At 42.2% G+C, this 26,547-nt stretch overlaps 1 protein-coding gene across 5 annotated transcripts in view; it reads left to right on the top strand.

Moving 5' to 3' along the window:
- The window catches only part of RASGRF2 (Ras protein specific guanine nucleotide releasing factor 2), a 132,492-nt gene that overhangs the window by 89,583 nt on the left and 16,362 nt on the right, over positions 1-26,547 (top strand). For all 5 annotated transcript variants that reach the window (XM_071455155.1, XM_071455154.1, XM_071455153.1 and 2 more), the window contains 2 exons: positions 12,820-12,926; positions 22,772-22,884. In XM_071455155.1, the coding sequence (XP_071311256.1) occupies positions 12,820-12,926; positions 22,772-22,884 (220 nt within the window). The remainder of the gene's footprint in view (positions 1-12,819; positions 12,927-22,771; positions 22,885-26,547) is intronic.

Genomic DNA, 26,547 nt, shown 5'->3' with positions numbered 1-26,547 from the left:
ATGTGAAGTTTAGAGAAGAGAGGGCTGCAGAGTTGATGAAAACATTCTGTAAAAGGCTGGATGGGTAAAAGGGAAGGAGAGCAGCAGTAGTGAAAACAGTGGTGTGGGTAAGGGGTTGGACTCAGTGCTCTAAGAGGTCCTTTCCAACCCTATCAATTCTACAATTCCAAGATTTTCTGTCTTTTCTGATGCAGGATGTAGGACGTCAGACGGTTTTCATGGAGCCAGGTTTCAGAATGAGCAGGAGTTTGTGGCTCTTTGTGCCATCAGTAGAAGCTCAGTGAGGTTCTGCTGAGGAACACCCCAAAGGGAATAGACTCACCTGGGATCCAGAGTAGAGTTACCTGCAAGCAGGGGTTGTTGGAGGTTACCAGACTAGCAAAGTATAATAGGACAGCAGCTGAAATCAGCTGGCCCTTGTGGGGGAATATTAGGAGGTACAAGTCACCTGTGTGTCTTCTGTCCTTACTGCTCCCTGAAGCCTTCTGGCCATTTTGTGTTTTGGTGTTGTTTTTGAAATTGTATGTGTTAGTTTATTTAGTTATTGATTTTATTTTGGGGATCTTTGGGGTTTACTGCTGACTGTTTTATTTTGTTTACCCAGGGTATGAGACCTTAGCTCTTCTCCATTCCCCATCTCCCAGTTCTGGCTGGGATGCACTGGGACAAACTGGGTAACAGACTCACAGCAAGGCCCTGTGCTCACACACTCCCTCAGAACCAGCCATGGAGGACATGTAGTTATCTTCTATGGAGAGTTCTGGCCACAGCACTTCAGCACTGCTGTCCCCATGCAATGATATCTTTATAAAGTGAGAAGTATGCAAAGCCCTGGACAGCCCTCACAAGATATACATTGGCTTTAACTCTCCTTTCACAAGCACCTAGGGGAGCAGTGCCTGTGGTGGTCCTGAATTGTGACTGAAACCTTTCTCTAAATTAGGATGGTTCAGTTTCTCATGCCTTTCAGCAGGCGCTTTTTAACTTACCGATTTTATTGCTATTATTTCCACTTATTTTACAGTTAACTGCTTTGATGATGTCAACCAAGCTGTGCTGCTTTCCCTATTGTTTCATTTATCTGCTTGGTTAAATATTAATCTCTACCTATCTTAAAATATTCTTTCTGATCTCTTCAAGAAAACTTGCATTGTAGTTGTTTATTTCAACAGCATGATAAAGATAAAAAGAAACATGAAGTGAAAGTACAGAGAGTTAAATAAGGCACCCCATGTGCACAGCTTGGGGCCTGTATGGATGATAATATTCACAGTAGGGATAAATAGAGTAGGTTCTGTCTTTTACATGTCATTTCTCATCTGAGGGATGTGAGGGATGGCTCATGGCTTGCTGGAGCTGAATGCTCTGTCACCATTAATTGGCTGATGCACACCTTATTCTTTTCCCAATTTATAAAAACAGTACAGCAATACTAGCAGATTCTAACATAGGAATGGACTTCAGCAGTTTCTTCTCCCTCTGTTTATACACCTCTATAAAACTGGTTCTGATTTCTGCTTTAATCAGTGACAAATACAGACAGAAGTTCTTTAGATCTGCTCCCACGTCTGCCTTATAATATGGAAAAGTCCCTGCAGAACTGTGACTGTGAGTGGTCTCATCCTACCAGGTATGCTGCTAATCCCTTGTTTTAGCTTTGCCATGAATAGTCCTGGAGCAGAGCTGCAGCTGCAGGGAGCCCCATCTCCTTAGGAGTGAATTCCTCCCCTCTTCCAAGTCTGTCACACAGACAGTGTCAAAACAAGCAGAGAGACTGGAAACGTGGGAGAGGAACCTCCTGCCAAAATACTCACCAATCATCTGTAGTCTTGCTGCAGAAATCCTACAGATGTTACAGCAGCTAAGCAGCAGCAGTGTAATCTACACAGCACCCACACAAACCCTGGCACTAGATAAAAACAATTTACATGGAGAATTATTTCTTCCACCTGTGGCTTCTGGAACTTGTGAATTTCCCTGGTTTATTTTTGTACAATTCTTTGAGACATGTTGTTGCTTTTTTTTTCATTCCTTATCTTTTTATTTACATCTGTTCTGCGCAGAATCAGTGCACAGTGCCAGCATTAGTAAGATCATGCACTGATTCTTAAAGAAAAAACACCTTTTGGTGTTTATTTACAAAACTGCTCTCCCTGCAGGCCCTCATACTTGTTAACACTCACAAGGTATGAAGGTGCTCTCTGTAAATGGAGGAAATTTGATTTTAAAATATCTGAACAGCTCTATGGATGAAGCCAGCTTAGCAAAATAATTCCATTTTTGTTAGCACTTAATAGAGTAAGAAGTATTTGCATAAACATAGGAAACATAGAGATTTCTTCTCTCCTGAGAATGTAATACAACTTGATGAAAGGCTGTTGATTCCAAAACCAGTCATTTTACTTTGAAATGGTATTATCAAACATGAGCTTCAAGGAGACTGTTCTGACAAAAACTTAAATTCAAGATGTAAACTAATCTAGGGTGTTTTTAATTTGACATTTGTACCAGATAGGTTAAGAGAACTCTGAGAAGCTCATGTCTTCCTCAGCTCAAGCTGGAGGATGAAGATCTCCCCACACGGACAGTTAATATTAGACAAGGAGCAAATACTTCCACCCAAACAAACGAGCTGTTCCCTAATGAACAAAGCAGCTTTGTTTCAACAGCTCTGCCACACGATTTTAGCTGGTACATTTGTATTTCCAGCATGCCTCAAAGCTGCCTTCCTCCTCCTCCTCCTCCGGCCCACCGGCCACGCTGCGAGAAGGTCCCATTTCTCACCAGAACAAGGTGACATTGTGGGACAGGCTGGCAGTGGGATGGGAGCTGTGGCTGGCAGGAGGGCCTGCCTTCCTCAGTGCAAGCATTTGTTTTTTAAGGCACGTGTGAGAGGCAGAGGGTGAAAAAGATGCAGGGGAAAAAAGAGTCTTTGGGGGAGTATCTCTGACAAATAGTGATCTTCACATTGGAAAACCTGCCCTGGGCTAGCAAGAAGGACAGATAGGTTTAATCTCTCTAATTTCAGTGATTTAAAGGAGTGATTAAAATGACAGCTTGAAGCTGCTACACAAAAATGAATTGCATATATATGCCCCCTTTCAGTTAACTGACTGCCCACATCTTGGGTGCTAAATTACCTTTGGCTTGAGTTACTTACTTCCTTTTCTTTTCACAAAGAAGAAACCTTAATCTAAATTGCCCTCAGTTTTAGGCCAGAAAAACTGATCTGACTGTTGACTAGACTATTTCTTGGCATCCTCTGGTTTTGCATAGCTCTCACAGTCTGCCTGCAGAAGCAACCAGGCCTTTCCAGCTGTGGCAGATTCTCACTGAAGCCAGTGCAAAACCTGCTCTGTTCATTTGCTGCAGGTGCTAAATGCCAGTGGTATCATCCTTCAGAGCAATGCAGTACACCTGGGCACTCCAAAGTGCCTCCTGGTGCTGCTGCCCTCTGCTCCCACTGCCTGTTCTGCCCTTTGGACAAGGCCTTTGTTAGAGCCTGTGGCTTCTGGACTGATGGGCCTGCGTGTCACTGCCTACGGAGGGATAGAGTTTCTTTCCTAATCTAAAACTTTGCAGAAAAAGGTAGTTACGGGCTACATTCTACTGATTTTTAGTGCATTAGCTACGTGCATGACTGGTGCATCAGTGAAAGAAGAGATTACACACAAAGGGAAGTGTGTAATCCTTTTGCACTGTAAATGTCTGATTTATTTTGAGCTGGCTATTACTCTATTCTTGATCACTGCCTGGGGTGAAACATTGTAGGCTTTTTCAATAGTTTCTGGGATGTAGAGCTGCCAAACCTCAATTTTGGAGCCGCTGAGTGTGGTTGAAGATAAGCAGTGTGGAAATACTTTTGTGAAAGTGTCAAATTCAGTAGCCACTGGAATGAGTGTGGAAAGTTCTCCTCCCTCAGAGGTGCTGTAGGAGTTTGTCAGCTGTAACATAACCCAACTGTAACAGCAATAGCAAATAGAAATGGACCTTTGTAAATTACAGCTGTGGTTTTCAGAATGACAAATCTCTAGAAAGCCATATAAGCACTGAGGTTGAGCCAGATGAGTCCTGCGAGCTCTCAGGCTGACACACTTTAGCCCTGCTTGATTACTCTCACAATATTAAGGGGGGGATGAAAATTAGCTGGAAGTAGTAATTCACGTTTCATAAAGATTCAGAGTGGGTCTTGTGTGGGTCTTTCCATTCTGAACTTCCATTCAGGCACAGCTTGATTAAGGCTGTTTATTTTAAAACACCAAAATTATCATGAGAAAGTTTCACGAAAGTTTTCAGGGAGAGCTGCTTGGCTTATTTTGGGTTGTGACCAGCGGAGCTGTTCTGCAGTCATTTGAACAACTTGCCAGCTCCCAGTGCGACAATATTTTTGTTTTGTTTGTTCTGGCAGAGGCACTAATTGGAGTAATGGAACGACAGGGCTCGTGCCAAGTGATGGCAGGGAGCTCAGGCCTCGCGTGTGCTGGGAGGGGACGCGGTGGCTGCTCCTGCTGCTGCCAGGTGCACTCAGCCTTCAGCTCGGTGATGTGACTTGGAGGGGCAGCACAACGTGGGCAGACACTCCCAGGGGGATCCTGCTGGTCCCCGAGATGGAAAACTGTGTGCAAACACACTTGATGCTTTAAACAGACGCAGCATTCCCTTGGCTGCCACTGTCTTGCACACACAGACATACATGCAGTTCCTTTCAAGGGTATCAGCTGTCCTGTTCGGGGAGAATTTTCCTGTTTCTGAGCACAGGAATAATAAAGTGGCATTACACCATCACGTTTCCTGAGATGGAGATTCTGGTGCACGCAGCTGAGTTACTGTGGGATTTGGCAAAGATTAGAATTAAGTGAGGCTTTTAAGGGAAATATTTGCTTTCTTTTTTCCACTGTGAGAGGACAGGCTGAGAGAGATTTCCTTGCTGTGATACGTGGAAGGCAAGCAAACAATATCTGATGTGATTTCGAGCTGGCTTCTACATTGTGTGGCTGGCTGGGTAATCCAGTCCTGTGCTGTGCTAAATGCTTCAAATTGCATCAGTGACTACATGCTGACCTTTGGAAAGGTATATATTTCTTCCTGAATGTGTCTGAAAGTATCCGTGTCTGAAGCAAAACTGGAAAATGTGTGTCATTCTCAGTGTGATGCCACAAACATTGCTGGTTATAATAGTAATTCTGCACTCCAGTAATAATCTGGGCTATAACATTTCAATCCTCTACTGGGAAAGCTTTGTGAAACTTCCTTCTTCTGACTCCAGACATGAAAGAAAACAATTTTGGTGGTCATATCCCAAGTAGAAATTAAGATAAGGCTTTCTAAGCAATTGGTAGAAGGCTGTAATTTTATCCGTTCTTCCTCAGATCATGGTGAAACTCCAGGTTTGAGTCTAGGGGCACCTCATCTGCTGTCAGAGAGACTGGATGCCATCAAATCATGTCCTGCTTATCAATCCTGCTTGTGTTCTGACTCTCCCAGTGCCACTCTTCTGTCAGGGATTTAACATGTTTAATTCCCAGAAATTAACAGGATCTGTTAACCTTCCCTGGTCCTTGACACAGGATAGCCAAGTCCTTTTCCTTGTCATTTTTGTGTAACTAATGTCTCTAGGCAGGAACTGGGGAAGTGAGCACTTGTTCCCTCTTGGGAGCACATTTTAATGAGTTTCCCAGACCCACTTCTGCAGATTCACAGAGGTTTGAGAGGCACTGAGGCCTGCACACTGAACTTCCTTGAAGTTCCTATCTCATTTAAAAAAAAACTCCGTGTGGGAAATGTTCACTGAGTTACTCCACAGCTGACACTGTTCTCCACTGAAAATGGTTGTGTGACAAAAAAATGTCAGTTTAGCCCCAAGCAATGTCCCTTTCTGAGGCTGCAGGGTTGTCACGAGCTGCCCAGGGGCTGTCACCAAAGCAGACTGGCCAGGGGTGTGCCTGATGTGGGGTCTGTGAGGGGCTGGGGTCATCAGGGGCTGTCCTTGCCCTGGCAGGGGGCAAATGGGATCCCGGTTCCAGGCTGCTCATTCACAAATTTTAACATAAATTTCTGATTTGCAGTTTTGGATCATTGGCTAAACAGTTGATTCTTATTTGCATTTTGCTTAGACAATGGCTTGAAAATTAAAGTTTTGCTTCAAAACTGATCCCTGTTCTGGGAATTAGGAAATAGGAGAAAATGGTGATTTTTTTTTTTTTTTCCCCTCCAGTTTAGCAGAAATTTAGGATCTCTTGCTTTTACTTATGTATTCCTTATTTTGATTTAATAGCTTACTCTTTTGGAGGAGCTGGCTACTCAGGAAATAAGTATTTTCACTGGACATTTCCTGAGTTACAGAGCTGAGAAACATTTGTTTCCTGACCTATTGGAGTAAGTCCTGAGCAGCTGCAGTTGTGTGGGGACAGAAGTTTGGGGAGGTTTTTTTATGCCTTTTTTCTTTCATTTAATTTCATTCCCCCTGCACCCAAGTGTTGCATGCATAATTAATATTGGTTTAAGCTTCCAATATGACCCAGTCCTAAATGGTCTGAAAGCTGCTTGTGAGACAGACATGTTGTTCAGAGATTTTTTTTTTGGTGACTGGTGTGCATCCTGCCAGCTTTTGTTTTTCATGACAGTCAACTTTCTGTTCACAGATGGTCTGAAAAATGATACATTTGGCTCCTTGCAATTATCGCCTCCTTTCCATTTAACCTTTATTCCCATTGACATTATAAAAATATGAATAATCTCACAAACTACTTCCTTCAACTTTAATGAATTAAAGGTAAAAATTCCAAAAGCCATTTTATGTGATTTTCTCTTTTTATCTGTACAATGTCACGACCTGTATTTTAACTTTTTCTTTGTGGTACTGAGCACTTTAAGCATCTGAAAGCTTCCTTTGAATTGTTCTTGAAAAGACTGTGAACATTATGCAATAAATATCTGCTGTACTCCTCTTCATATTGATGATAGAGCAAGTTAAAAGTGTAGATGAAGTGTCATTAAGGAAATAAAGAGCTAGGGATCATTTGAGATGCAGAGAAACATCAATAGGTAAAAATTGCTTATCTCCTCCCAGAAAGATAAGAGATGCAGAAGGAGAACAGACAAATGTATAAATGTGTAAGAAACATCAGCTGCAGTGTTGCCATTTTTCTGTTCCTAGCAGACAATTCAAACATTATTGCAGTGAAAAAAAGAAGTCGTCTAAGGTGTACTAAAGATTTTATATAATTGCATAGGGTTATATACAATGTAATTGTTAAGGGTTGCTCAGAAAGTCACTTCTTTAAAAGTGCTGTCACATTGCACATTTTCCATGGTATTCAGAAACCTGAGAGCACAAGTAGCAGCAACAGCCTTTGAAATTCAGGATCTGCTCCTTCCTACAGATACATCTATGAACAAAGGCACAAGTTTTGGGTGGTTTTGTCTAAGGCGCCACCAGGAAAGTTGAGCTTGTGAGTTTACCTACGGATGCACACAAAAACACTTCTTGTGTGCAAAAAAAGTGATTTTGAAGGTCTATACAAGTGGTTTTGGTTATGACATTAACCCTTTGTTGTCTCTCTTTGCTGGTGCTGAAAGAAGAAAAGGACAGAATTTCTTGTATTGCTGCTGAGTTTTAGCTTAAGCAAATACAGTGCATTTTTGTATTTTACTTTAAGATGAGCTACTGATTTTTAATAATAATTGTGTCATTCAGAACAGCAAGCATGTTTTCAGTGTTTAGCAATTTTTAAATATATTTTTCTCAAGAGTGAGGTTGATGTGCTCTCCTGAGAGAATATTTCTATTAAAAAAACACAGAAATCTCAAGAGTGTGTGCTAATTATAGCTATAGCAGCAATCCTGTTTTTAAGGACTTTTGAAGGACAAATCTTCAAATTTGAATATTTCTGTGAGCTTAAAGGAATATTTTCATTCTTTGTGGTAGTTATGCTTTAAGCATATAATCTCAAAGATTATAATAATTCTCAGAGCAACCATAGTGTTATAATGAGGAGATAAAATACATTCTTGATCTTGAAGGTATTCTTTAGCCACTTACCTTTCTCTCCCAAACACAAAACTGAAATTATTTTGCCAGACTGATGTATTTTTAGACTTTTGGATTTAATCCAAGTTTACTGCATAATCTTGACACGACTGCTTTATCTCAATGCTGTGTTCTTTAAATTTCTCTGATTTGAGAGAGCCTTTCTAAATCAAGGGTCATTTAAAAATAGTTAACCAACCTTTCCCTTAAATATTTTGCAGAAATTAAATGCAGTCACTAGGTCTCTATCTGTGTTACACTCTTGTACATCAGCTGGTCCATGTGAATCCCTGGGATTTACCTTACTAAGACCATAATCCCTTGACTTGATTTGATAGTTAGATTGTATGTGTGGCAGAGGCTTTAGGCAGAAGAATCAAATACATACTTGGAATTATTTCTGACGTGGGTGGTTGCAACAGGGATTTTCAGTGGCATATTTCTTAGAACAAAATGATTTCATATGTTCCAAGGACCAGTGAAAGTGAAATTAAATGCCTGAAATGCGTTGGACTCTGGATTGCTCCTGGTTCCTAGCAGTCAGTTCTGATGCTGAATTAGTTTGTAACCCTTTGTGGAGCAAACTCAAAGCCTGGCATAGGGAATGATTAAATATTCCTCTCCTATGAACAGAAGGCTGCTGCTAAATGTTACAGTTTGTGCTCTCAAGCCTCAGATTGCGTATATAAAACCCCACAGAATGGTTAAGGTTTTGGAAAAAGTCTAAGATCATTCAATAATAATTGAAAAAAAAAAAAAAAAAGGAGTGTATTGAGTAAATATGCTGTATTTTACACATATAATGGGATCTCATCACCTTCATCCTTCTTTTCACCACAGTTCATATGGTTTCTTTTTCCAGCTCTGCCATTCTAATGTATGACAGCCCAATATCATAAATTTTAAAATGGAGGAGGGCAGGATCATTGGCAGTTTAGATTTCTTACCAACACTAAAATACTCACTTTCTGACGTGTTCCTGTGCAAATATGTGAAACCCATTTACCTGCTTGAGAATGCATGACCAACAAGGATGGGAATCTACAAACACTCATCCAAACTTTTTTAGGTATGTGGAAGTAAGAAAGATATAATCCCTTTTTGGGGGCTTCTTGTGCATTGGGAAGCCTTTTCTTTTGTGCTGCATATATTGGAGAGGCTTTTTCAGTTTTAATCTGTGGATAAAAAGTGCTGTGCCCCAAGCCTGGGGTTTTTGGTATTTGGTCTTTATGCAGGTCAGAATGCAGCACTGGTGTTTGCTGAGGTGTCAGGATTCAAGCCAGGCTGAGTGGTGAAGCTGGCCTACAACTCTGGGGTGTATCTGATGGATATTACCAGATGGATATCAAATTATATATATTTTTTTTTTTATAATATCTGGTGGATATTTTTATCTGATGGATATTATTGATTATTTGTCATGTGCCTGGTGGGCCCTGAATGTTCTCCTTCCACATCCCTGGGACTCTCTGGGGCTTGCTGGGGTCTCCCCAGAGCCTGGAGTGTGAATTTCTCTAATTGCTGGGTCCTAACACACCTTCAGTGTGAGACTCCAGGGTGGTTCATTGAGACTGGCACATCAGATCAGCCTCTGAAATGAATTTTTTTGCTGGGAAAGGCACCAGAAGCTTCATGACTCTGAACAACTTGCACCAGTTCTTGTGAACAGATTTCTCTTTGTGTAGATAAAACCTTAAAAGTGGATATTATTATTATACCATCAAAATTTTGGACAAGTTAATTACTATGGTCAGGAATCATGTGCTGTTTTATTAATCTCAGGCTAATCTTAGAACGGTTTGGTTTGGAAGGAACCCCAATGACATCTTGTTCCAGCCCCCTGCCATGGGCAGGGACACCTATTGGATACAGAAATGCTGTAGCTGGAGTGAGAGGTTTTGACATCTTAACTGAAATAGAAAAGAAAATGTTCATCTTTAATTTCTTTAAAGTATATGGTGCAGAATTTACCATGATAAAACGTTTCCTCTGGGATGAGGTGATTTTTAAAGGTGCAATACTGTAATTTATCTCTCTATCCAGCACATACTTTTTTAAATCTTTGGCAATAATGGTAGCTATAAAAGTATTAGCTTTTTGATAAGGTGTTTAATGTGGGGATTTATGTCTATTCAGCACCTATATTTTTAATCTTTGGTAATAGAGGAAGCTATAAAAATACCAGGTTTTTATTGAAGTGCACTAAAGAAAACATGTGAATGTGAGACTGGATTTTTTGCATAACACAATCTAGAGACAAGTACATGAACAGAGTGATTAAATAATATTGAAAGAAGTAATTCAGTGAAACTAGCAATGCTGTCAGGTTAACTTTGTGTTTGACAGCCTGTGGTAAAAGTTCTGTATCACCATTATGTGAAGATACTATTTGTGGCACCAGTGCATATTAATTTCAACAGATAATGGTGAAAAACATTTCTTTAAAGTAGCACTCACTGAGGCAGCTGCCCACTTAGATGATTAATAATTGGAAATACTGCTGGCATTTCTAATGTGGAAAGATTGCTTCCTTCAGGAGAGGAACAGATATTTACCAGAGAGTGTTTCAGGTCGTTTCCCCATTGGGTCTGGATGTGGGTAGGTCCACCCAGGATCCCAATTAAACTATTTTTCATTGTCAGTGTGCGCATCAAGATTTGTAGAGGTGTGGAGGGAGCTGGGGAGCTCAGCCTGGAGGTTCGGGGGGACCTGGCTCTGGACAGGTCCCTGACAGGAGGGGCCAGCTGTGCTCAGCTCAGTTCCTCTCTCACACAAATGGAGATCTCCATTTACTGGTTCAGCACATCAACATGAAGTGCAGAGAATGTGGATCTGGGTGAACGTGTGGCTCATTCTTTGCAGCAAGATAATTACTGCTTAAAAATTGATGAAATTCTGAGGGCCATACGGGTTTGCTGAAGTGATCTCTGGAGGCTTTAATTTTTTTCTTCCCTCTTTTTATTTTTTTTTTTTTTTGTAGCTCACTGAAAACTGTCTCTGTAGGCTTCTCTCTCTTTTCCTCCCAGCTTACTGAAGTTCTTTTCCTTAATGTTACCTTGGTAAAGACTTTGCCGCTTTAATATATAATTTTCATTGTGACTTTCATTGCTGCAATTAAGTGGCTAATTGAACAGTTTATAATGTCTGTTCCTAATTGCTTCTGCAATAGGTTAACTGTGAAAGGCATAGAAAATTAAAATACAAAATGTTGCCTGTGTTACCTTTTGCTGAAAAAAGCCTCAGAGATTTTCTTTATTTTTTTCTTTATGGGCAAAAAAACCTGCTTAAAATGCTTCAGTATTAAACCATCTTTGATATTGAATCTTAGATGCCATCTACAGTGTAATATGCTATAGTTTAAAAATGCCCATGAAATGTAAGTGCAGATAGAAAATACATTTGAGATTGAGGTCTAACCTGCAGTAAAATACATGAGACTGCAGTTAAATACTTCCTGTCTTGCTTATCTTGCCAAAAATACAGAGCAGAGCAACAATTTGGACTTTCTGGATTGTCTGTTGTAAGAATAGAGCAAAACTAATACAAGCCTCCAGAAAACCCTCCAATGGGTTTATCACAGAAGAAATAGAAGTTTAATCTGCCTGTGCTATTTATAATGCAACATGGGCTTTCGAGCAGCTTTTATGCCAAAAAAATAGTAAAGTACAGGTCATATGGGAGGGTGTTCCCAGCTGTTCCTGGACTGTGCACTGAATGGAATGGAGAGCAGCACAGTGCAAGAGCAAATCTGACAGAAACTTAGGAAAAATGTAAGCTTCTCAAGTCTATTTTCAGAGTTATCATTGTCAAAAAAGACATTCAGGGGCTTAGTGTAGCAATTTCATTATTATTAAAATAATAATATAATCACCATTTTAGCATATGGATTTTTTTAAATAAAGCTACAGCAGAATGAAAAGAGAAGCAGTAATATGAATTTAGGGAAAAAGTTTCTTGGTTATTATTAAAACTATTTCTTTATAAGTAAATATTACTGACAAAAAAAAAGAAAAGAAAAAAAAAAAGAAATTGCCCATAATACATGAGTATGTATTATGAGTCTCAGCATTCCAGATAAACGCTGCATCTGGAAAATCTTAGTTTTCAGGCAGTTGGGTCTATAAATGTGTTTTCCATATATCTTTGCATTTTCTTGTCATCCCAGTGGTAAAAAACCCCAAGTAACTTATTTGAAGTGTTGATTACTACAGCCTGTACAATACTGCTCTTGAAAAGGAACATTTCTCATGCTGACCTTTTTCTCCTCTGTGTTTAAACTGTTCTCTTCCCCTTCTTCTTTACTAGTTCTGAAATTTACCTGTTTCCTAAGTCATACTGACTTTTCAAATCTGTTTGATTACAGGCCTAGCTTTGGTCTGGTATTTTTCCTTGCTGTAAATGTCTTCCATACTGAAAAAAAAAAAATCCTTCTTTGTTTTCAGGGGTTTTTCATTCGCTTTATTTCTTGATAGAGTTTATTTCTTCCATGCTGAAGGGAGGCCTTGAAATTTAATTGCACAGGCAATTATTCTTCACCTTTCTAAAGCTGAGTGCTGACCCCAGGAGGTGTCTGTGTTGTGATGGGCAAGGCTGTGTTGCACTGATGCTGCAGAATTTCTTTGCTCTAGACATTCACATTTCACTGTCTGTCGGGACCCTTTCCTTTTATTGCACAGAAATATCCTGTAAGCCTTCAGTTTGCCCGGGTCGCCTCTATTGTATTTTAAATTTAATTTTATTTTTAGTTTTCCCCATCCCTTTGACTGCAGCGTGGGTTTGTTTGTGTGCAGGGTTCAACAACTCGGAGCGCACGTGCGACAAGGAGTTCATCATCCGCAGGGCCGCCACCAACCGCGTCCTCAACGTCCTGCGCCACTGGGTCTCCAAACACTCACAGGTACCCCCTCCAACTCACAGGGGCCAGCCCCTCACACTGCTCCTGCCACGGGCAGCCCTGCCCAGCTGCTCTGCCCGTGGTGAGCAACTCCTGTGCTCATGCAGAAGTTTATCCGTTTATTTATTGGCGGTGCATTGTGCACGGGAAGTCGCGCCCGAGGGTTTGGTTTGTGATGGCAAAATGGTGTTGGCAGGGGAGGGAGGGCAAGAAACATGAGTGGTTTGTGCAATATTATAGATAAAATATCCTTGAGGCTGCCAGGTGGGAAATGTGCTGAGAGAATTTGACATGGATGCAGAGGAGTGTTGAAAAAGGGAAGGGAAGGGAAGGGAAGGGAAGGGAAGGGAAGGGAAGGGAAGGGAAGGGAAGGGAAGGGAAGGGAAGGGAAGGGAAGGGAAGGGAAGGGAAGGGAAGGGAAGGGAAGGGAAGGGAAGGGAAAAAGAGAAGGAAGGAAGGAAGGAAGGAAGGAAGGAAGGAAGGAAGGAAGGAAGGAAGGAAGGAAGGAAGGAAGGAAGGAAGGAAGGAAGGAAGGAAGGAAGGAAGGAAGGAAGGAAGGAAGGAAGGAAGGAAGGAAGGAAGGAAGGAAGGAAGGAAGGAAGGAAGGAAGGAAGGAAGGAAGGAAGGAAGGAAGGAAGGAAGATTTTTGTGGACCTTGTGCAGATGGTGCTTCATGGCACTTACAGACTGCTTTGTCACTTCAGGCTGCTAATAAAGGATACTTAATCTCAAAACCTAACTGCAGCAATGTCAAACCCTCTCATGTGAAATCAATTCCCTTCTTCCCATATAAAGGGTTTAATTTTCGAGGAGGCTAAGTTTGCTAGAGAATTAACTCAGTAAGAGGTGTAAGTGGGAAAATTGGTTTGTTTGAAAAGCTGAACAGCCCAGAAGAGATTACTAAAATCTGTCTTGGTATCGCGGGAGTGATTAATCATTTCAAGTTACTGGGAGCAGCCTATGTACACCAAGTTTTGACTCCCTGTTAAATTAAAGTCAAAATCAAGCAAATATTGAGCTGTTACTGAAGTGGCAGCAGGCTTTTATTACAGTTTTGTGGTACTCTAGGTGCTTATTGTGTTCCAGTTCATATTAAATGTCTTCTATGACTTGAGCTGATCCTCTATGCTAATTAAAATTTATGTGATTGTGAAAATGTGGAAATTTTTATCTATGTTAGGCATGACTACAAGTAGTTTCACTGAATTCTTTTGCAGTTGCTTTTGCATGATGTTTATGATTGGTATCGTAAAAATACCAGTAAAAATATGAAGAGGTCAAAAATAATGAGTAATAGTTCATTGTGAATTTTCAAAGTGGAAGCTATTACCTGCACTCCCTGGTCTCTCACTGCCATTTATTTTTTCCATGGCAAAGGTGTCAGATTTTAATTCTTTAGCTCTTCTAGTCTGTTGTTCTTCCAATATAGCAAATAACCCAAAATGCAAGGGCTTTGGCGTGGAAAGTAAGAAATGCTACAGCAGCAGAGCATATAATCAGATTTTTGTGTTGTTTACTTGTGAGACTAGGGAGAGAGAAAGGACAGGCCTGAGCAAACCAGAAAAGACTGACTAGTTGCTGCCAAAAAATATGGGACAGGACTACTTTAAGGAGGGCTAGTGCAGAATTACTGTCTGGCCAAACAACGTGAAGTGTTGGCAGTAAAGATGCAGAGTCCTGGGAGAGCAGTAGCTCCAAGCTTATTTTACTGTAACAACACAAACTGCAGATCCTGAGCCACCAGTGTCTGGTGAGGGAATCCTGATTCAATTTCCAAAATGACAAAACAATGTAAGCATTGAAATTCTTTAAGAACAACAGACCTGCCAAAAACTTTTATACCTTTTAAGGTATTTGCATTGCTCTCTGGATACTCAGCAACCTTGGCTGAGATGTCCTTGGTCTTCATGAGCAGCCAAGAGCAGGTTTGATTCTCAAAAGAAAGGGCAGATTTTACTCTAAAACAACTCCAAACAACAACAACAACAACAACAAAACCAAAGAAAAAAAAACCTAAAAAAACCCCCAAAAAACCCCAAAACCAAAACAACAACAAAAAAACAGCTTCCAGAATAAGTGAAAATAAGTGAAAATAATTGAAAATAAGTGAAAGTAAGTGAAAATACTTGAAAATAAGAGAAAATAAGTGGACGTTTGCAAAGACAAATGTGCAATTTTTATAGTTTTCCCTCTACCTGGCTTTGAATTTGGTTTTGCTACAAAAACTCCCAGCACCAAATGGGCAATTTCTCTCTGTACAGAGACTGTTCTTGCAGTGCCCCAAGATCTTTGTGGTCATTAGCAGCCCACACCACTACTAAAGGAGACCAACCACACACCCTCCTTTTTGGCAAAATGCCATTTCCTCATCACTGGCTGCAGAGAATCGGAGTCAATGGATGTGTGAAGTGTGTCCTTATTTCCCTGTCCGCTGCGAGATGGTGCTGCAGACCTGCTTTAGTGCTGCAGCTCCTGACCTGGTGCTCTGTCCTGGTGCTCTCTGCCTCACCAGGGCCTAAACTGCGGCCCTGATGCCTTGTGCACTGGTGCAGGACTCACTCACAGCCATCTGCTCCAGGGCTCTGGCATGCATCATCCCACTTCCCTATTCCCTACCCTCCCTGCCTCCCTCTGGAGCCCTTGGGCTGGCTCAGCCCGCTGCTCTGCTGCATGTAGGAACATGGGTCAGGCTTAGTGCATGAACCAGGGGTGCAGGAGTTAGCCAAACAAATGGTTCAGGGCCTTGTGTTTGCTCTCTTTGCTCTAGAAAATCCTTGGCTGGGGTTTGGAAGGTCTGTGCTGGGCTGTGCTTCCACTGCCGTGCAGCTGTGTCAAAACCACACTTGGGGATGGTTTAGTGTTGCTCTATTTCATTTTTTTTTAATTCATCTAAGCATGGACAGCATTTAATGTAGAATTGTCTGTGAGCAGAAAACAGAATCATTAAAATTAATGAATCAGCCTATTCAGTGAGGATGTGCTTTCATAAAGTGGTTTTGTTATCTTGAAACCATTCTAAACAATTCTTTAAAAAGAATTAATTGCTCTTAAAATATGGGTTATACACTATAAAAGCCTCACTTATATTTCAAGTGAATGTACACATGGTAGTGCCAGATCTGCAGCCCTTTGTGGAGGGCACAAGGAGCTAATGAATGTCCTGAGGAGCTGTCAAGGCACAGATAAAATTTTGGGAACAGGCTATCCCCAGGTGAGGTGACACATGCTTCCCTGTTTGTAGCACCCTGAGCAAGAGCAGCCAAACCTGTGCTGCTCATCATCCAAAACCAGCACAATATGAAAGGTAGCTTTAGGTATTCCAGATTTTTTTGTTTACATTTCTGTTATTCTGGTTTTTTTATTCCATACCCCTCCTCTTTTTTCTTTTTTTTTTTTTTTTTTTTTTTTCATTCGGACACCTGCACGCCAGCAAATCTTTCTTTTCGCCCTAAATAACAGCAGAATGCTCATGTTTACATTTTGGTTTTGAAATGTGACTGAGAGGACCAGAGCAGGATTCTCCTGTTGCAAACAATGAACATACAAGTGATGAGGCAGAGGAGCACAGGGAGCAGGAGCCTTGCTGGGGACAGAAAGGGCTCACGAGGGTAAAACTTCCACTGGCTCCTGCAGAGGTGCAAAAATAGGAAGGCAAGAGGGGGCCAGGGGCAGGAAGTCTCAGTACAAGTTTCATTTTCCAAGTGAGGTCTTGCAGCCTTGTTTTATTTAGCAATGGTGCAAAGTGAAGCTCCTTCTGCTCCAGTGGCAAGCAGACTCAAGTGGGGCTTGTCCAAGGAGGAAGGTTTCACATCTGGCCCCTCCAGTCTCCCCAGCTCTGAGCGGCAGCCGAGGGCTTGTTCCCAGTGCCCTCAGCTGGAGCAGCTCTGTCACAGCCTCCCGGCTGCCCGACAGTGTCCGTGAGCCACTGCCTTGGTGTGAACAGCCAGGTGTCTGCTGAGGAAGGCAGGAGCCTCCCCTGAAATGGAAAATGCAAACCCCCTCCCTATGAATTATTATAGTTTTGAAATTAAGGGGCTCTCAGGCAAAGATATGGGAGTAGGAATAACAGGTCTGTACTAGGAAAATTAAAAATACACAAAAACAAACCACTGCCGGAGTCAGACCATGCCCTGTCCCCTGTGTGTCAGGGGGTGGCACAGCCCCATCCCATGGGGGCTCAGCCCTCCTGCAGTGCCAGCTGTGGCTCTGCTGGAGCAGGGATCCTGCACAAGGGGGGAGTTTTCCTCTGCAGCTCCAGGGCTGCTGCAGATGGGCCTGGGCTCCCTCTGGCCATGCAGGGCAGCAGAAGCTGCTCCTCTGGCAATGCACTGGGCAAAGGCTGCTGGGCTGTCCCAAAGCTCAGATTGGATCCAGGTAGGAATGCTTGGCTCCTCCCCTGGGCAATGCAGCATCTCCCCATGGGATGATGGGATTGGATCAGCCCTGCAGGGGCACTCAGTGGCCATGGACAGAAGGTAATTAATAATGAATGGCCCATGAACAGCAGAGATCTCCTGGAGGGAGGGTTGGCTGTGGGAGAGATAAAGAAAAAACTGCCCCATGAACAGCAGAGAACTGCCCCAGCTCTGACAGATGGGAATAGAGCACACACATATCTTACAGCCCAGCACAGTTGTGGAGTGACCACAAGGCCTGGGGAGAGGACCATGGCTCATATTTGGGAATACAGATCATGATGTGTGCCTGATGCCTGCCCAGCCCCACTGCAGCTCGTGCTCTTGGGCATCCCCACGGAGCTGTGGTGGCTTCCAGCAGGAGCACTGCCACTGGGAGCTACTGACAGCACCTGGGGAATGGGCACAACTCCTGGACACAGAGGGCTGCCAAAGAGAAGATTATTTCAGTTAGTTAAAAATTGTGTTAGCTCACATGAATTGGCCAATTCCATTTCTTTCCATTTCATTGGAATAAAAAAATAGATAGAAAATCCATTATATGAGCCCCACTTACCTCATATTAAATGGTATAAAGTAATGGATAAGATATTTGGTGAGTTAATACTAAGTTAATTGTAGAAATATGAACAAACTCCATTTCAGCCACACTTAGCAAGATACACTGTATTTTGACAACATTGCAAATTGACCCCAGGCTGCCTTGAAACAGCTTGTTTCTTGAAGTAAGCCAGACTTATTTCAAGCTCAGGGATGATTTTCCTGAAAGCCAGTTATAACTCCATTTATCTCTGCCTTCCACCTGCGCCAACGTTTTGTTGCATGCGAATTTACACAGATTTTGCTCAACACAATTGTGTGTGGTAGGTGAAGTGTGGTTTTGTGCTTCAAAATGAAATAATGTAGTGGAGGACTGCAGCAGTGAGTAACTTCACTGAGCTCGGATGGTCTTTGATCTCCTGTGCACAAGATTAAGACTCACTCATCTGCTGCCATTGGAGTAATTACCTGCTTTCTTTTTGGCATGAGGACAGTTACAGGAAAATTGTAAGGCAATCCACATCTACTTAAAAACATTCCAATTTCCTTGCAAAAAGTCATCCAGTTGATCTCTATCCCCTCCTGCCTCTTTCTTCCCTCCTCCATCCTGTTCTTCTGTAGTTCTTCTCACTGGCCTACTCAAATATAAATCATGTTTCCTGCTTTAGCTCGATTTTACCTGTCTGGATTATTCAGTGTTCCCCACATTGTTTAGATGCAGAATGTTTCCTCTCACTGAGGAACACTCAAAGAAAAGGGAAAGGGAAAGCTTCTGGGGTTTTACTGAGCTCATGTCAAATCTTGAAAATATATTCTCTGTATAAACCACCTACAGTAAATCTACTGGTTTTAGTTTTAAAGTGCATTTTAGCATGGGGTTCTTTTCCCCCCTTGCTTTCTTCTGCCTCTGCTGCCCTCTCTTTTCTTCTGTCCAATGATTTGAAATCTGAGTAATACCCACAAATCTTTAGGCTACTATAGACTCTAAAATGTATTAGAGGTGTGTGACCCTCTCCTGAAGAACTGAACCACTGTCAGATTGAAATCTGCTGCTGGGAGATTGAAGGATTCCTGTCTGACCAACTGTATTCCTTCTCTGATACATAAATTAGAACTAGAAGTCAAAAAAGTGGTGTAAAATTATGTAGGGAGCTGTGATACACATGTATCTAAGGCCATAAATAGCTACCTGCCTGTGGATCTAAGTGTCCTATCGTATAAACAGATAAATATTCATGTGTGACACCCATAATACAGCCAGAGATAATCTGCATATATTTATTTCGTTATTTTTAAATTATACTTAAAATTGGTTGCTAAGTATTGTGGTGTTTGTATCATTCTTATGATACAAACCTGTCAACCTTTCTCCACAAAAGTTAAGTGCATGTACATGTTTAAATGCAACATTTTCCCTGTTATTTTTTTAATATATATGGCTCATCACACTGGAATCTCAGTACCACTTAGGTAACAGCCTTCACTAGAAAATGAGATTAGTTCTTCATTTTTCTTCTGATTCCCACCTTTATTCATAGGGGCTTTTTTCTCCTCATCACACTATGAGAAACAGATTACATTACTTTACAAAAGAAAACCATAAATTTGAGTTTCCCCAGCAATTCCAGAACAACTCTCTTACGGAGATTACTCAGTAAAACAAGTTTTAATGATAATGACCAAATTATTAATTCTCATTATTATAAGAATTAGCATGTAACCATGCAAAACCTGGAGATGCTTTGGTTTGGCTGAATCTGATAATTATGAACAAGGTTCTCTGATCCTATTTGCAAATGAAAGTATTTTACAATTCTAGACTTATTTCGTCAGAGGTCTGTTTTCAATGAAACAAGTCATCCTGAGAGAAGATATCTTGTAATGAATGAACCAGTTGTGGTTTGAAAGCTGTGCCTGGAGATAAAATCCTGGCCAGGGTGATGTGATCTGCCCAAGGGTTTTACCCAGCAGGGCTGAATGAGGATGGGGGATGTGTCGCCTCCTGGGCACCATTCTGCCCATTTGCCTTTACAAATAAACTTTAGGTTTCCTGAGAAATGAAATTAGACATTGAAAGATGAAAGAAACAGTGGGGAAGAGAAACCCCACTGTATTTTTGTGGCACAGGCTGCAGAGATACCATCCTCTTTGACACAGTGTCTGCCACTGAGGTACAGGAAAAACTCGTTAATTACACTGGTTGCTTAGGCTTGTGCAGACTCCAGGTTTCTCCTTTGACTAAGTTTTGATAGTTTTATAGTTCAAATTATTTTCTTTTCTAAACCACCGGAGTGCACAGTACTGTCATGTAGTTTAGTTACATTCCTCGTGTTTTCTCTAATTAGTCCCATTTCCATACCCCAAATATATGAAAAGGCTCTCTTTTCTTTCCTTGCAAACAGCTAAAACAGCTCCTAAGGGAGGCGTTTCAGAGTGTGGCTATACAAAATGTGCTTTAGAAAACAGAGTGCAGTGCCCTGCAATAATTCTCTCTTGGCTTTGAGCTGAGTGTTTGATACCCCAGCTTCCTGTTCTCCAACACCCTCAAATAGGGTAAACATCTCCAGAAAAAATAAGACACAGATATTAATCAGTTCCAGAGTATTAATTAGCTGAGGCCCAGGTGAGGAGACTCTGGTGGAATGAGGAGGCGGTGCTGTAATAGGAGGGAAATGCCCAGAGCAGGAGATGTCTGAGTGCTGTGAGGAAAATTAACCCACAAACAGCAGAGGTTTATGTCCAGAAAGGAGGCAGAGGAGTCCTTTGACTTTATTCCAATAAAGGCAGAGGCCATGGGCCATTCCCCTGGGGTCCCTCCCATTTTTGGAGGAGGCAGCCTCCTTTTTATCCCAATTTCCCAGCCACATTTCCCTTCTCTCTTTCCCCATTTCTGAGGCACTTGAGAGGTTCAGACTTCCCAGAACACCTGATCCCAAAGATTTCCCTCTAATGTACAACCCTCCCTTTTCATTTTTAATTCTTATGGAATTCAGGGGTTTTTCTTCCCCACTGTTTCTTTCACCTTTCAATGTCTAATTTCATTTCTCAGCAAACCTTAAGTTTATTAGTAAAGGCAAATCTCTTTTTCCATTCACCAATCAGTGGAATCCTTCCCATTGTTTCTTTCCTCTCCCAGTGCTGGATTCATCCACCAGCAGACCCACAGCTTGTCTGGAAAAACAAATCCACTGTTCCTCTCACAGGGCTGACACTGGAGCAATAACCTTTCTCAGAAATGCTGTGAGTGTGGCTGTGGCACATCTTGTGATGAGCACTCATTCCCCTCCTGCTCTGAACCATTCCCTCCCATTTCCATATGAGGCTCCACCTCAGGTTTCAGCTTTTCTATTTTTCAGATTCTGTGCTGCTTTAGTGTGTAATTCTGAGCTTCACATCAGGGGATGCTGAGCTCTGTGCACAGAGCAGGGAGACAAAACAATTCCTGCTCCAGCTGGGCACCAAGGACAAATGAGCCAAATCTCAGCCCCAAGAGCACAAACACCATGGGCTGGAGAGAGAAAAACAAGGATGGGACTGCAGGGGCTAAAGCTGGAATGGGACAATGAACTGCAAGGTGCAAATGGAGCAGAACTGATCCCAGGGACAGACCCTGTGCCCGGCCGTGCATTTTGGGGCCATTTTGGTTCATCTTGGGTGCAGCCCTGGCTGGGCTCTGGTGCTGCCCAAGGTGCATCCATGGAGGAGATGCTTTGAATAAATCCCTGCTTTATTCTGGAACTCTGTCCAGCCTCTGCTCCAGCTCAGCCCTCTCAAGGCATCACACCTCTCTTGGTGGCTGTGGGAGTGCTCTGGTGCTCACCTGAGCTGGGTTCACCTGAGCTGTGCTCACCTGGGCTGGCTCTGCTGCTCCCAGAGGCACACACCTCCAGAGCCCCTCACCACAGGAGGGGCTGTGGGGATTTTTTGGGAGTGAAACACCACGCTCTTGTGCCAAGGTGCCAAATCTTCCCCATTTTCAGTAACTTTGTGCCTCCGGTTGCCATGGAAACGAGAGGGAGCTCTGCACACACGTGGTCCTGCTTGCAGGCAGCTGTGGGTTATCAAGGAGGATCTGTGGTGCACCAGGCAGCTGGAGGGTTGGGATTTGCTTGCCTATCAAAATGCTATAAAACACCTGAATACAAGAGTTTTTGGAGTCTACCCCTAGAGTTGTCTGTAACTTCCCACCTCAAAGCTTGAACATTCTGTGTCTGTAGATTGTCTAATACTGTCTGATTTCTCCAAATTCAGATTAGGGATCTTATCAGATGAGATAAGAGATCAGGTAAGATCTGATCAGACTGAGATGAGGTTGCTGCATGTCCCTGAATCTCAGTCCTGGGTCAGGCATCAGTCTGCCCCAGAGGTCATTAAAATGCTGAAGCTCTTCAGCGCAGGGACAGATTATTTAGTGAATTTATTGGTTTGAGTACTCCACAAAAAGCAGACTTTCCAACAGGGTGGGTATGAGATAAGAAACAGCAGAGGGGAGGCAGATGAACAGAGAACCTCAAGGCAGCAGTGAGAGGAAGGGTCCTGCCCTGCTGGGCAGTGGTGCCAGAACTGCAATTAAGTACAGAGAGACTGTTATCGCCAGGTGCAGGTGATAATTCAGAAAATGAAGGTTCCCTGATCATCCTGTCTCACACAGAAGGCAAAGGTCAAAAAGGAGAGAAATCCCAGCCTTTGGGAGATCCTATTTGTGGCCAGTTTACTTATGTACCACAGCTTTCTCTAAATATTTTCAAATGTAGTAGTAAAACAAAAACAAAAACAAACAAAAAAATTCAAACCTAATTGAAAAAGAAAAGGCAAACCCATTAAAATACAATTTTTCAGTTGTTTGTTCAATGCTGTTAAGACTAAAAGTTGTAAAACTTTTTTCCTTTTCAGGATTTTGAGCTGAACAACGAGCTGAAAATGAATGTGTTAAATTTGCTGGAGGAAGTTTTGAGAGACCCTGACCTTCTGCCACAAGAAAGGAAAGCCACTGCGAACATACTGAGGTAAATGCATTTCTAATTATTTCACACGTTAACTGTAGCACAGAGGGAGACAGACTGTGTATCATAGAATTCACAGGGCTGGGTTTCCCTCCAGAGTATTTAATTTTGAAGGATTGCTAAGTGTTTTATGAGCCATAAAGCAGAGCCTGTTTTAAGTTTCATTCATAAAAATACCTGTATTGGAAAGCTTTGCTGCAGAACAGCTGGCAGCCTTGAGTTCAGCCCTCAAGTATGAGTGAAAACAGCTCTGTCTGCAAAGTGTGAATATTTTACAGCCACTGGCTTCAAGTCCTTTGTTCTGCAATCCTGTGGAGCAGTAAACATTTAAACACTGAGCAATAATTAAATAAATAAATTAGTTGAAACATCTGCAGACTAAGGAGTGATTAAAATAAAACATCATGAAAAACACAGATAAATCTACAGTATGCTTTATTAACATTTATGTCAGTATTCTGCAGGTAAGCCAATAAGTGTGCAATAAATAGAGTATGCCTAAGTTTTCTAAGACAACTTGACAGGTTTCCAACAGATATATGAAAAGAAAAAGGTCTGAAAAAAATCACTTGTGAGGACAAATATCAAACAGAAGATAAAAACCAGATAAATTCTTATTTAAACCATGTTTCTTCTTACATAAACAAAAATAACCCTCCTTTTAATTATGCTGTGTGTGCTGTTATTCCAAGTAAAAACATCGTTTTATGTTTCTGTGGAAGAGACAGCAAGTCAAAAGAGCAAGAAGGATGAGGATGATGTGGGTTTTGATAATGTGTGTGACAGCCAGTAGGTAAAATTACCCCACAACTTTCAGCTTCTCAAGGAAATGTTTTAAAGCAAGCCTGGTCTGCTCCTGAGAGAGTAATGGATTTATATAGGCCTTTACCATACAGCAATTTCTTGTACCCAGTTTCAAATGAGCCAATTTCCACCAGCAGTTGCATCAAAAAATGGACCTTTGTATTTATGTGTAAACAATGAATTGTCTCCATCCTTTTAGTGCTGTTCTAGGAAATGGTTGTTATTGTTTGTCCTTTCCCTCTTCCTAGAACTGATTACTGAGCAATTGAGCACAGTGTCTGATACACCAGTGAATACAGCTCATCAGATATTTCCATTTTTACAAATTTTTCAAAAATTCAGACTGAATTATTGACCATTCTATAAATTATAGGGTTTTTTTCAAAGCAAAAACAAATGGAAAAAGAGTTTTTCCTCTCAGCCTTGGCTAAAAACTCCTTTATTGCTTTTAAAGGCTGGCAGTACTGCTGAACATAGATGCTGGGCAACTTGATGTGAACTATTTCAATCCTGCTTCTATGTGAATTAAATTTCAATACAATTTCTCACCCTTTCACTGGAAGGGGGAGGTGTTTAGATCACCCCTGGGAAATGTCTGGTAATTAAGAGTGATTTCCAGAGTTTAACAAAACGCTGTAATTGCTGCTGGAGACACAGGCTCTCAGCAAGGCTATACACCTGATTGAGCAATCATTATAGGATATAAAGAATAATTTTACAGGCTATGAGGATATAATAATCCTTATAGGATATAGGGAATAATCGGCAGCTGTTTGTGTGTAACTTTATCTGTGATACTGACACAGGAGTGCATGTTCCTTTGCTTTTCCACAGTCCTTAATTTTTATTGCACATTCTTCAAATAGAGATATTTATAAGCTTTAAAAATAATCTTTACTGCTGGTGGGAGCAGGGACCTGCTGTCCCTGTGGAGACTGAGCACTCAGTCCTGGGGCATCCAGGGCTCCCTCTGCTCCTCAGCCTGGTGGTGGACTCAGAGGCAGAGCCAGCTGCTCTTTGTCAACTTGACTTTGCAATAATCAGGACATGAAATGGGGGAATAGCTTCTGTCAGGGGGCTTAGCTCTCCTGGCAGGTTGCAAACATCCTTGTACAGTTCTGGAGCTGATTTCTGAAGGGTCAGAAATGAAGAGAGTCAGGAGAGGCGGCATTGACCTGCCGGTGTCCTCTCTGAGAGCACAACTGCACGAGCCCAGAGTGCAGACGGGCTTCCAGGGACAGAGGAGCACGGCTTCTTCTACATTTCCTCTGAAAGCAGAGGTGCTGCTGTGGTGCAGGAGGAGGCTGTGATGATGTGGGGTCTGTTCTGTGCCCCTGGTGCCCTGGCTGGTTCAGTAGGACTGAGCCTGCTCTGCCCTAGACTGGAGAGCTCTGGCTGCTTGTTGTCTGCAGGGATCTCTGTTTGCTGCAGAACTCACTCCTGCAGACCCAGAACTGCTCAGCTTTGGGCCAAGGCTTCCCTGAGCCACTCTGGACGGGCTCCACATCCTGCAGGGTCCATCCCACAGTGTGTCTCCCTCCTCTGCAGCACACTGGGGATCCTCTGTTGGGTTACAGTCACTGTTCTGAGCTTGGCGAGAGGCCCTGCAGTGGAAAAATGTTTCCTGAGTTCCTTCATGAAGGGTTAGCATTACCAAGGAGCGCTGTGGTGGGACCCTGTGGTTACCTGAAGCACCAAAGCACAAAACTAAGGTCAGGAAATGCAGCACTTGTGCCACAGTCTCTTCCTGTCACAGAGGAGATCCTCTATTGTATTTGTGCTCCCCCCAGGTGAAGGCAGGAATGATGAGTCTGACTCCATGTTCTCAGAAGGCTAATTTATTACTTTATTATACTACATTATATTAAAGAATACTATGCTATACTAAAGAATACAGAAGGGATACTTACAGGAGGCTAAAAAGATAATAATGAAAACTGAGTCTTTCCAGAGTCCCAACACAGCTTGGCCCTGATTGGCCAAAGAGTGAAAACAACTCCCAGCAGAATCCAATGGAACAATCACCTGTGGGTAACCAATCTCCAAACACATTCCACATGTGAGCACAACACAGGAGAAGCAAATGAGATCAGAATTGTTTTCCTTTTCTCTGAGGCTTCTCAGCTTCCCAGGAGAAAAATCCTGGGCGAAGGGATTTTTCAGAGAATGTGAATGCCACAATCCTCTCCACCAAAATTCTCTGAATTTAGGCATCCTGGCTCTTTCTGCATGGACAATAACAGAACCCAGGCAGGGACTTGTTGTGAATCTTCTTGCTCTGTTCCCTTGCAGAATATGCAGAGCTGGTCCCAGGGTTTGTGTTTCCCTCCTGGCTCCTGTTCAGGGTCTGGCTTGGAGAACAGCTGCTCAGCCTGTGCTCTGCTCCTTGGAGAGATGTCATCCTTCTCAACTGAGACCTGTCATCTAAGTCTGCTTAGAGGGGAAACACAAATTACCTGGAACTGAAGGGCTTTTTTTTTACTGTTGTTACAAATATTTAGAAACCAATTTGTTTGAGGCTTTCTGACAGCATGCTTTTCATGAGCAAGCACAGATCTGTCGTAACTGGAGGATTCAGTGAAACTTTCATTCAAAAGGTTTCTCTGGAATGGGTTGAAAATGGGAAGAAGGAGTAATCCAGTTGATGTGTCTTTCATAAAAATCGTCACTCACCCCCTTGCTGAGTGAGTGCTGTAAAATGTTGTTGTTCTGCAGAGGTGCTTGCTGCAGGCATTTTGTCTAAAACATGTATTCTCTCAGAATTCTGGGTTGCCTGTCAGCTGTCACTGTAGGCCCTGGCTTCCCCACATCTCAGTTGTTGTAGTCTACTCTTGTGCCTGAAAGGTTGACAAATGCAGAATG

Source organism: Agelaius tricolor, unplaced genomic scaffold (genome assembly GCF_023055355.1).
Source record: "Agelaius tricolor isolate 1412-34295 unplaced genomic scaffold, bAgeTri1.0.p SCAF_44, whole genome shotgun sequence".
Lineage (NCBI taxonomy): Eukaryota > Metazoa > Chordata > Aves > Passeriformes > Icteridae > Agelaius > Agelaius tricolor.
The sequence above is the reverse complement of the archived record's forward strand: the minus strand, read 5'-3'. Positions and strand labels throughout refer to the sequence as shown.